Source organism: Camellia sinensis, chromosome 15 (genome assembly GCF_055761805.1).
Source record: "Camellia sinensis isolate YWXY chromosome 15, ASM5576180v1, whole genome shotgun sequence".
In the NCBI taxonomy this organism is placed as follows: domain Eukaryota; kingdom Viridiplantae; phylum Streptophyta; class Magnoliopsida; order Ericales; family Theaceae; genus Camellia; species Camellia sinensis.
Genome location: NC_138975.1, coordinates 125431143 through 125443651, shown reverse-complemented (window position 1 = coordinate 125443651; position 12509 = coordinate 125431143). Strand labels below are relative to the sequence as shown.

Below are 12509 nucleotides of genomic sequence, written 5' to 3'. Positions count from 1 at the left end.
CAGATTGAAGCCTAAAAAAAAAATATAAAGAGATATCGAGAAATGGGATATGGAGGGGTGCTTATTCCTATGAGAAAGATATATAAAAAAAATAAACAACAATGCTAGGTAACTCAAAATTTTGTGGCTCAAATGGCTCAAACCACTCAAAACGACGTCGTTTTGACAGATTTTGAGTATAAAACGACGTCGTTTTGACAGATTTGAGCCACAAAATTTTGAGATACCAAACATTTTCCAAAAATAAAAGAGTAAGATTAACAATAACTTCAATCAAATATATATTAAAAAAAGAAATTATATATGATGATTCCATAGAAAATCTATTTTTATCGACATAACGCTGTGAATATAATTGCAAATCTTGCAAGAAAAATATATAAGATACAGAACGAATCAGTATTGTTTGATTTGTTGTGCAAAAATTAAGATAGGAATTTACGTCATTCAAATGGGAAAAAGATACAAAGAGATTTTTTTTTTTTTTTTTTTGAACTGGAAAGGCTCTCAAGCAACAAGAGAATCAGATACAAGCAAGTTCCTCAAATACAGAGGGGGATTCCTAATCCAATCTAAAGGGAGAACATCCTGCAATTTTGAGGAGGCAAGCCAATGGGCCACAGAATTAGCTGCTGTAGGCACCCATGAGAAAGAAAAGGAGGAAGCTTGGCCCATGGACCGAATGTCAGGTACGTATGCAACGCACTCCCATGGAGGAACCAGTTCAGAGACACATAAGTCAATAACTGATTTGCAATCACTTTCCACCTGGACATTTGAGAGTCCAAGAGCCTAGAGAAACATGCACGCTAACCGGATGGCGCAAGCTTCGCCTTGAGTGACTGAAGATGTGTGGACTGTGGAGGCAACACCATCTATAAATTGACCTGTCCAATCCCGCAAGATCACTGCCAAGGAAGTCTTCTTGGCTTTGGAGGCAAAGCTAGCATCACAATTCGCTTTATACATACCGTGAGGAGGTGGAGTCCATCTGTTACAATTCTCGACTGCTGAAATAACAGATACAGGAGAAGAATCTGCCAAAGCGACCACCGAACAGCCCTCCCTCCAGAGAAAGGAGGCCTGTCTGATAACCAGCATCGGGTCCACTTCCGATTGATTGAAAATCCACTCATTACGAGCCTTCCAAAGGCTTTACCCAACCGTGGCAGCCTTGCCCAAACTCTCTTTGCGATCCCGATCATTATGACAACTCTTGAGAACTGCCTGAGTCCACTGTGTTGCAGAAGAGGAAGAATTGAACCCCGATTAGTAGCCGAGATCACACCCAAACCATACAGGCCTAGTTCAATTACACTGAAAAAGAAGGTGTTCAATAGACTCCAGACATGAACCACAGATAGGACAAGCAGGGGAAGGAGCACAATGCCGGTGATGAAGATTTTCTTTAGCAGCTAAACTGTTAGTACACACCCTCCACCAGAAATTTCGGACTTTTGGAGGCACTGGAAGAGACCAAATTAGATTCCAAAATTTTTCAGTGGGCTGAATTGAAGTAGAAGCCCCAAAGGCTGCCCTTGACTGAGGATCCTGCCGAAGGACCTGGTATCCACTTCTGACTTTGAAATTTCTAGTTTTGGTGTGGCGCCAAACTAGAGAGTCATCTTGGTTAACTGCGGGAATGGGAATGGTCATGATAAAGCAAGCTTCCTCACATCCAACCAACTCTCGTAATTTACCAGAATCCCATTCCGGGAGATTAGCTTTAGTTTTTTGCTTTTGTAATTGGTTGATTGTGTTATCTATGAGGACAATGAATGTAAATATCAATAAATATTTTTTTAACAAAAATTCAAAATTAGAAACTTACATTTTGACATGGAGTCATATGGTCCAAAATCATCAGTTCGGTTCAAGAATCTATTCAAATTGTTTTGATGCAATTTTTGACATAAATCTGTGAGAATATTAAACTAAACATCAGTGTTTTAACATTAAACTACATACATCAGTGTTTGACATTAATTATGTTAAAAGATAAAGCAAACAATAATACAAAGTACTCAAAATCAAATTTCTTTTTTGTCCCAAATACATCAATATGTGATTGATACTAATTCCATTAAAAATAAAGTAAATAGTAGGGAAAATTATGCAAATAGTTGTTGTAGTTTACACGATGTGTCAATTTAGTCCATGTTGTTTCAATTTGCTCGATTTTACCCCTTAATTAACAAGGACCAAATTGACACATTGTGTAAAATACAAGGACCAAATTAACATTTTGTTTGACTTTCCGTTAAATCAACTTAACAACCGTTATTTATTGGACTAAAATGATACAATCCGTTAAATTAAGGAACAAAATCGAGCAAATTGAAACAATAGGGACTAAATTGACACATCGTGTAAATTACAAGGATCATTTGTATAATTTATCCTAAATAGCAATAAAGAATAGTTAAAAAACAAATAAATAAATAAATCAATGTGCGATTCATGATATGTAAAATAAAATAAAAAAGGAAAAAATGAACCTGAATGGCCAAAAAAAATTGAAAATCTGTGTGATGTCGTACTCAGATTAAAATTTCATTCAGCCTACCACTACAAGAAAAAGGGGTAAAAAACACAGAAGCATTAGCGACGGCGCTTGTCCCGTCGCAAAAAATGGTTTTTTGCGACGGCAGCATAAACCGTCACAAATGAAGGATTTAGCGACGACGTTTTCCCCGTCGGTAATAAAAAATGCCCGGATAGGGAGTAACTGCATCAGTATTAGCGACGGATGTTTTTACCGTCGCCAAAAGAAATGTTTTGAGACGGCGTACGTTTGCTATCGCAAATAGTTTACTTATTGCGACGGCAATTGTCCGTCGCAAAAAAGTCTAATTTAAACAGCGCCGTTTTATGAATAAAATACTTGCCATTTGCGACGGTGTAAAACCTACCATCGCAAAAAGTGAAATTTTTTTTGCCCTCGCTCTTCCCTATTCATCTTGTCGCTCGATCAAAACATAATCCAAATCCCTAAATGTTCGAAACCAATTTCTTTCCCCCAAATCCCTACTAAGCCGAACGGCTGTATTGATTATTTCAACCAAATCCCTACGAACGGCGAACGGTGGTACGGTGCTGCTGCGACGAGGACGACAGGTATGCTCTCTCTCTCTCTCTCTCTCTCTCTCTCTCTCTCTGTATATATATATACAGATATGTATCATCTATATATATATATTGATAAATCTGTATCATCTATATATATATATATATATATATTGATATATATATATATATATAAATATGTAAATTATATATAAATATATATATACATTATAATTCTAATTACATTGATATTATAAAATCTGTATATTTAAATAAATAATAATAACATTTATGGAAATCTGTTTTCATTATTATATATAAATATATATATATACATTATAAAACTAAAATCTGTTTTCATTGTTTTCCAATCATTTTATTTTTTTGAAAATAAATAATAACACTTAATTTGTATATTTAAATAAATAATAATAACATTTATGGAAACACTCATTATTTCCAATCATTTTATTTTTTTGAAAAATAATAAACTTTTAAAAATTCACAACCTATTTTTATATATTTAAAAAAAAAAATTGTTAACGGGTCTCTTATTTGTGGCCACTTGCTAAAAATGTTGGAAATGAAATATACATGACTTATAAAAGTGAATGATGTATAATCATTTCTAGCCTGATTAATCAATTGTTTTAGTAGGGGTGTTTACATACTAGTTTAATTTGTTTATGAGATGATCCAAGTACTAAACCTATCCTTAGAGAAATTTTGGAATCATAAATTCTGAAATTTTAGAAATCGAACCAAAACCAAACTGCAAAATTTGTTCAAATCCAGTTTAGTTCCACGATTGAAGAGTTTCAAAAAACTTCATTGGTATATTTCAAATTTCATAATATAACCCAACAAATTTCTCATATTATATACACTACTTAATCACTAAAGTAATGCAATTCTCAATAATATAAGAAGTGTCCAATAAAAAATAATATGAAAAATTAGGAAAAAAAAAAAACTCAAAGTTTAAGTCTTATAATAAAATAAATCATGAGTTTAATTTTGCTGATACTGTTATTGATGTACCTATCATTTGTTCTGTTTTTCTTCCAGGCAACTGTATCGAAAAGTAGTCTTTTTGATCATTTGATAAACTTTTGGGAATTTAGGCCGGGACTTGATCCAGGAACTTGAAGCCTTTATTTTTTGGTGGATTTTAAGTTCCAGTCACCACTCTATCGACAGGTAATGGTTCTGTGCTTAATTTGGTTATACTGTACATCTATCTAGTCTGTGAACTTCATAACCATAGCTAATGCAGTTCTGCTATCATTTCATTATATGTAGTTTTTGCATTTTCTTTCAAGGAGAGCATATCTTATAATGTTCCCAACATGTAGCGTGCAAGGCATTTAAGTATTTACGTTACCTGGTTGATCTTTGCTGGTGTGTTTGTGGAAGTAATTTGTAGTATGGAAAGTAATTGGGCCTCCATATATATAGATAGAAAAGAAACTTGGACTGGGCTTTCTTATTCTACTTTGTTACATAAGATTATGTATATGATGTTCAAAATTATAATATACAGAATAATGATCCATTTTTATTAAATAATTTTTGAGACAATATACTTGATTAGTGTGTTTTTGTATAACTCATCTATCAAGTTCATAAATAATGCCGCATAGTATTATGGAATACTAATAATTTGGAGAATTCTACCATACACATCCATTTATCATATGCATCATTAGTTATGTCATTTTTTTTTTCTTTAGTTATGATGAATTATCTTCGTTAATTATGATATTGTTTTACTTAAGACTTATAAGATCTTTGGTTGTGTCTCATGTGGTGTTTGGTTATGATTTATTTATTTTTTAAGTTATGGCTCAGAAAGTATGAAATTATATCATTTTTTTCTTCAATTAATTGATCTCACGTGTTGTTGTATAAGTATTTCATTTTTTATGTTCTCCTATTAAATCGGTAAATAACTAACTAGGATAAGACTACCTACCTATTTGAGAGAAATTGGATGGATAGGTATCATGGTACATGAATACGTAGGTATTATATTTAGAGTTACTTTGATGAGATATTTTTGTGGATGTGTACAGATGATGGATAAGAGTTGGATCAATTTTCCAAATAGGATGTCGAGCGAATACATTAATGGGATTGATGAATTCCCTGTGTTTGCCTACACCAATAGGGTTGAAGGTTCGATGATCAGTTGTCCGTGTAGGAAGTGTGAGAATCGATACTATTTTGTACGAGAGGGTGTACGGGAGCATCTGATTTTGAATGGTTTTTTTAAAAAATACAAACATTGGATTAATCATGGGGAATCTTACGTATCTCTGCATGGTAATCGAGAGAATGAAACATTAGCTAATTCAGACATTGGGGATGATATGATTGGAATGATACAAGGGGCTATGGGAAATCCACATGCCGATACAAGTGTTGAGAGTGATGAACCACAGGGGCCTGATCCCCATGCATTTGAACCCCAGCTCGGTCCAAATGCAGAGACTACAAAGTATTTCAAACTTCTTCAAGATGCACAAAGTGAATTGTATCCGGGTTGTCAGAAGTTCACATCTTTGTCATTCATTGTTCGAATTTTACATTTGAAGGTGCTTAATCAGTGGACAGACAAGTCTGTTGACATGCTGCTTGAGTTATTGAATGAGGCGTTCCCGTTGGGTGTGAAACTCCCGGACTCATATTATAAAACTCAAAAGGTCACAACAGATTTGGGCTTCACGTATGAGACGTGGGATGCATGTCCCAAAAGTTGCATGTTGTTTCGAAACGAGGACGCCAATCTTGATAAATGTGTCATATGCAACAGTTGTAGATGGAAATCAAATGGTGATGGTGGTTCAAATGGTCCTAACAAAGGTGGCAAACGAATAGCTGCAAAACAGATGAGGTATTTTCCTTTAAAGCCAAGGTTGCAGAGGTTGTTTATGTCATCCAAGACGGCCAAGTTAATGAGATGGCATGCAGAGGAACGAACTGATGATGGTGTCTTCAGGCATCCTTCTGACTCCTTTGCATGGAAAGATTTTGACCGTCGGAATATTGACTTTAGTAATGATTGCCGAAGTGTAAGGCTTGGCTTAGCATCTGATGGTTTTAACCCATTCAGAACGATGAACATAGTTCATAGCACTTGGCCTGTTGTGCTCGTTCCATACAACTTGCCGCCATGGATGTGCATGAAGCAACCATTTCTAATTTTAGCCGTGCTTATTGACGGCCCAAAAGGACCTGGTGACAAGATTGATGTGTGCATGCAACCGTTGATTGAGTTGAAAGAACTATGGAATGAGGGTGTGTCAACATTTGATGCATCAACAAATCAAATGTTTCAAATGCATGCAGCTTTACTGTGGACAATTAGTGATTTTCCTGCATACGCAAACTTGTCAGGATGGAGCACTAAAAGCGAATATGCATGTCCTTGTTGCAATAAGGAAACTACATCGTGTTGGTTGAAGCATAGTAGGAAACAATCATACTTGGGTCATCGCAGATTTTTACCTACTGGCCATAAATTTCGGAAGGATAAAGTATCATTTGATGGTACTCGGGAAGTCCGACTCAAACCCAAATTGTTGTCTGGAACTGAGATGTTGCTATAATTAGAATCTGAGGGTATTTTAACCCAATACAAGAGGGATGACCTTAAGGAGAGGCATAGGAGACAGGTAGAGAAGGAGAAAGTTGGACATCGCACCCACAGTTGGAAGAAAAAGAGTATCTTTTATGAATTGCCATAATGGGAGCACAATCTAATAAGACACAACCTCGATGTGATGCATATAGAGAAGAATGTTTGTGACAATGTGTTGTGGACAATATTAGGGGTTGCAGGAAAATCGAAGGATGGCATTAATGCTCGGCGTGATTTACAAGATATGAATATTAGAAAACCCCTACATTTGCAGTTAAGAGGGTCGAATAAAGCCTATTTACCAGCAGCACAATTCACGATGACCAAGGATGAGAAAGATTTGTTCTTGAAAGTGTTGAAGGAAGTAAGAGTTCCTGACGGGTATTCATCCAATATATCACGTCGTGTGCGCTCACATGATAGAAGTATTGGGGGTCTTAAGAGCCACGATAGTCATATTCTGATGCAACAACTTATTCCATTGGCTATTCGAAGATCGTTACCGAAGAATGTAATTGAACCCTTGATTGAATTGAGCAATTTCTTTAGACAATTGTGTTCAAAAGTGAATCGTACGACGGATTTGCAATATATTCAAGATCGTATCGCTATAACACTTTGTCATCTAGAGAAAATATTTCCTCTGAGTTTTTTTGATATAATGGAGCACTTGCCTATACATCTAGCTGATGAAGCCTTATTGGGTGGAGCGATTCAGTTTCGATGGATGTATCCAATTGAGATGTATCTTCTTACTTTGAAGCAATACATGCGTAATAGAGCTCATCCTGAAGGATCAATTGCTAAAGGATATCTTATGGAAGAATGCATGAATTTTTGTGCACAATATCTCAATGATGTGGAAACCAAATCTAGTCGACCCGTGAGGAACTATAGTGGTGCTGATAATTTGGTTCATGCTATTGGTGAAAACACAAGCTTTTATCTTGATAATACTTCTTGGGTACAAGCTCATCGGTACATCTTATTCAATACAAGCGCGGTTCAACCATTCATAAAGTAGGTTAAGTCACTCACTCAATATTTTATTATGTTTTATTGAATTTTCTACAAAATTTTTTGTATTGCTAAAATTTCAATCTACACAACGAACACCTTGAAGTACTTAAGCTCAAAATGCCCCGTGTTGACGATAATCAGCTTCAGCGTGAACATTTTGAAACTTTTCACATTTGGTTCAAGGAACATGTATGTATTTAACTCTATAGATTCTAGTTACTTAAGTCGAACTACATTTTAAATTTTACATTTTCGTGTAAAATAGGTCCAAACTTTGCGAAGGACTACTGATGTCATATTTTTTGAAGAGATTATTCTATTGGCAAATGGTCCTCATAACTTGGCAAGGAGGTTCAACGGGTATATACTGAATGGGTTTCGGTATCGAGTAAAGGCCATGGATGATCGTCGAGCCACACAAAATTGTGGTGTAGCTTTGAAGGCAGATACCATAAGTTATGTTAGTCGAAAAGACAAGAATCCTCGTGTGGGGTCTGTGTACTATTATGGACAATTGACAGATATTGTTGAGATTCGATATTCCAATGAGAAAAAACATGTGTTGTTTAAGTGTGATTGGATTGACAACATTCACGGAAAGAAAGAAGATGTCTTCAATTTCACGTTGGTGAACTTCAATCATTTGTTGTACCGAGATGATCGAATTACCAATGAACCTTTCATCTTGGCGTCCCAAGCAGAGCAAGTTTGGTATGTTGCAGACCCGTTACAACCGGACTGGCAAGTCATGGTGAAGATGTCTCAAAGAGGTTTATTTGATATGAGTTCGACTGATCCACAAATCGAGCCATACATAAGCCAACAATTGGAAGAAAATATAATGCTTCGTGATGAAGAAGTTGGTTGGGTGAGGGAAGCCGCAAAAGGGGAAACAGTTGATGTTCAAATAGGCTGATAGTGGTGGAAACATTAGTAATTCAATTAAGGCCAAGGTTGAAGTTAATCATCAATTTCTTAATCTACTTTGTCTTTGTAATTGTATTAGTTCAATTAACGTCATATTATAGTTGATGACAAACCATTGTCTATGTTTCTAATGTCAATTAATGTTATATTGCTTGCAGATTATTATGGGAAGGAAGAGGAAGCCTGATCATCCCCGGCGCATGATGTCTGATGTGCTACTTAACAGGACATCAGTAGCACCACCATCAGAGGAGGCATCACATCGGCCACTATCGGAGGGGCCTTTAGTGGCACCACAGCAGCTACCATGTACTCAGCCTCCACGCCTACCATCGGTGCGTCCACCATCAGTGCCACCACAGCAGCTATCATCATCAGCTTATAAGCCATCCGCAAGTATATAAATTTGCTTTGATTTGTATGAAAATTATTTAAACATACATTTATTTATGCTCATTATATATAACTTGTTTATTCTCATTGTATTTTGCAGACCCTTCGACTTCTTCACAGCCCACCTCAGGTTTATTTGATATGATTTGTATTCACATTATTTAAATTTGTATTTGTTTATTACCATTGCATATTGTTTATTGTTATTGTATCTCACAGGTCATGTTAGTTCTTCATCAACCTCGACTAGGCGTGGTAGACGATGTGCCAAGGGCATTAAAGAGTGGGGTACTGGTAAAAAGCTAGACATACAATTTGATGGAAATTACTGCCCAATAGGGGATAACGTGGCTAAGTTAACTACTCAACTTGGCATTATTGTGCGGAATGGTAACATTGTTCCTCTTACTTTTCTTGACTGGAACAATGTGCCTGATGATATTATTGATGCTATCTGGAAGGATGTGAAGGTAAAAGTATATTTTTGTCCACAAATTCGAATTCCAAAATTGTGTTATTATTATTTAAACTTTGAAATTGTGTTTTATAGGACAATTTGAATATATGTCCAGAGGAGTACAAGCCAATCTGCATGAAAAACTGCAACAGCATATGGAAGGATCACAAGAACAAGCTTAAGGCTAAGTATTTCAAGCCTAGAAGTTCTGATCCTAATCTGAAGGATGATGTTCCTATGCACATTGTGCCAAGCCAGTGGGAAGAACTTGTGGAGTATTGGCGTACTTCCGATGCTGAGGTATACAAATAAGTTATATTTATGATATGTAAACATACAAATCATATTTACATACTCACATTTATCGAACCTGTTATAGAAAATCGCAAGTAGGAACGCTAAAAATCGGCGAGCTCACGGCATAGCTCATACCACAGGGCGTACTACTTTCTCTCAGATACGGCATGAGATTTACATTTTATTGTTTCATTTTTGTATATAAATAAACATTGTATATTTACAAATTATTTGCATTCTAATTTTCATATTTCTAAAAAAATGCAGATGACCAGTAAGGGGGAGTCTACTGATAAGATGAATGTTTGGCTTATGACACGTAGAGTAGATGACCCATAGGTTATTCAGACCTTGGTAGTTTCCAAACACCTTTGATTGTATTTAAAGTTTATTTTTTGTGTGTCAACCATCTTAATTTGGCATATACTTGTATGTCTTATTCAATACAGGATGAGTTTAATCGTCAACTCTCTATGCTACCTGAGGATGGTCGGACTTTGGAGGCTAGGAATGCCATTTTCCATGAGTTGATAGGTCATGACGGACATGGATATTGTCGCACATACGGGAGAATTGTGCCTCGGAGAGCGGTGTATAAAGATGGTGCTGGGCCATCACAATCAACACCCCAGCCATCGACTATTGATCAGATCACGCAGAAGGTTCGTGCAGAGCTAAGGGATGAGTTGAGGGAGGAGCTGCGAGCAGAGTTCTCTACACATTTACAGCAGATGAGAGCTGAGATGATGGCCTTAGTGTCACAAGGGGCAAGTGTGGATCCCAACAGACAGGTTCGATATAAATTAAATTGTTTGATAGTTCAATTTTCACACAAGATTATGTATAAAATTCGAATATGATTACCACATTATGTATTGACTATCATAGGTTCCTGATGCATCGAGTGGCCACCGGGCATTTAGGGAATCTGCAGAAGACGAGAATCCATATACACCACCACCAGAAGATCAGGTATAAAATGTATCTTTGCATTCTAAACTAAAATGTATCTTTGCATAATTTTGAGTTAACACCCCAAAATCACCAAACGGCATCGGTTTAGCATGAAACTTGGCACACACGACCGCTTAGGCACGAGAGACTTGTGGGAGAAGACGGGGCTCGAATCGGGTTCCTGGTTTGGGAGTTAGAGCCGGATTTCACTTTAGGCAAACTAGTTCCTTAAGAAACTTGAATTCGAGGAGTTAACGCCCCAAAATCACCAAACGGCGTCGGTTTAGCACGAAACTTAGCACACACGACCGCCTAGGCACGAGAGACTTGTGGGAGAAGACGGGGCTCGAATCGGGTTCCCGGTTTGGGAGTTAGAGCCGGATTTCACTTTAGGCAAACTAGTTCCTTAAGAAACTTGAATTCGAGGAGTTAACGCCCCAAAATCACCAAACGGCGTCGGTTTAGCACGAAACTTGGCACACACGACCGCCTAGGTACGAGAGACTTGTGGGAGAAGACGGGGCTCGAATCGGGTTCCCGGTTTGGGAGTTTGAGCCGGATTTCACTTTAGGCAAACTAGTTCTCTAAGAAACTTGAATTCGAGGAGTTAATGCCCCAAAATCACCAAACAGCGTCGGTTTAGCACGAAACTTGGCACACACGACCGCCTAGGCACGAGAGACTTGTAGAAGAAGACGGGGCTCGAATCGGGTTCCCGGTTTGGGAGTTTGAGCCGGATTTCACTAAACTATCTTTCTAATTATATGGTAGTTAATTTTTTTTATATTTTTCTGTAATTAAAATATTACCACCATTATATTGTTATTAATTATTTTTATTTTGTTTTTTTCAGATATTTCCTGAGTAGCAGTTTGCTTCGCGTGGAATGTGGGCGCGTAAAGATTATGACCAACTTCTGTTTTTGTAACTCACGAATGAATCAAGACGAAAACTTTTGGTTTTAATTTTGATTTTGATTTATGTTATTTAAATTTGTGACCAACATTATGTATGTATTATGTGACCAACATTAGGAATTTTTATCATTTGCCAACTTTTGTTTATGTATGGATTTATATTATTATGTCATTTTTTGATTTTTTTTAAGCTATTTTTCATTTGCCAACATTAGTTATTTTATTTATGTATTTATATTATTATATCATTTGCCAACATTACAAGTTATTTTTATATTTTAAATAATTGTAAAACTGGGATTTTTTTTTTTTTTGTAATTTTTTTTGAGACGGCAGAACACCCCGTCGCAAAAAAAAAAAAAAAAAAAAAAAAAAAAGCTGTGCCAGGCTTTTTTGCGACGGCAGCCATACCGTCGCAAAAGGTTGTGGAATTTATTTGAGAAACAAGGCTTTAGCGACGGTGAAATTGCCGTCGTCAATAGTCATAAACGCCACATTTTTTGCGGCGGCATTTTTTGCGACAGAATTTTGCCGTCGGCAAAATCTCATTAGCGACGGAAAGCTTGTGCCGTCGCAAAAAAGCCCAGAGCTTCATCCACTATCGGCGACAGATATTTGCCGTCGCAAAAAAGAAATATTCCCGTCGCAAAAACAATGGCGACGGCAAGTGCCGTCGCTAAAGGTCTTTTGCAACCCCCCTTGTTGCGACCCCCACTTGCCGTCGCAAAAAAAAAAAATTACCGTCGCAAATAGCTTTTGAGACGGCGTTTGGATTATTTGCGACGGCATTTTGCCGTCGCAAAAAACAATTTTTTTTGTAATGTACAAATAAAAC

General features: G+C 36.7%; 1 protein-coding gene and 1 long non-coding RNA gene across 3 annotated transcripts; both read left to right on the top strand.

Moving 5' to 3' along the window:
• Positions 1–9301: 9301 nt before the first annotated feature.
• On the top strand, positions 9302–9978 carry LOC145813750 (uncharacterized). The gene is made up of 3 exons (XR_014356991.1): positions 9302–9519; positions 9600–9806; positions 9886–9978. It is a non-coding gene; the product is annotated as an uncharacterized LOC145813750 (long non-coding RNA).
• Positions 9979–10043: 65 nt separating this feature from the next.
• Positions 10044–11868, top strand: LOC145813617 (uncharacterized). 2 transcript variants are annotated; one of them, XM_082909296.1, is made up of 4 exons: positions 10044–10157; positions 10253–10594; positions 10692–10775; positions 11611–11868. In XM_082909296.1, the coding sequence occupies exons 2-4, from the start codon at positions 10277–10279 to the stop codon at positions 11623–11625; spliced, it is 417 nt and encodes a 138-aa protein (XP_082765422.1). In that variant the 5' UTR covers positions 10044–10157; positions 10253–10276; the 3' UTR covers positions 11626–11868. The 2 variants fall into 2 exon arrangements, with proteins under 2 accessions (XP_082765422.1, XP_082765421.1); XM_082909295.1 differs by having other exon boundaries at positions 10075–10594.
• Positions 11869–12509: the final 641 nt, after the last annotated feature.

Bases quoted from the DNA above. Each gene is read 5' to 3' on its own strand.
- LOC145813617 (XM_082909295.1), top strand. From the start codon at position 10,235: ATGTCTTATTCAATACAGGATGAGTTTAATCGTCAACTCTCTATGCTA. The intron at 10,595-10,691 runs GTTCGATATAAA...TGACTATCATAG, and splicing joins GTGTGGATCCCAACAGACAG to GTTCCTGATGCATCGAGTGG.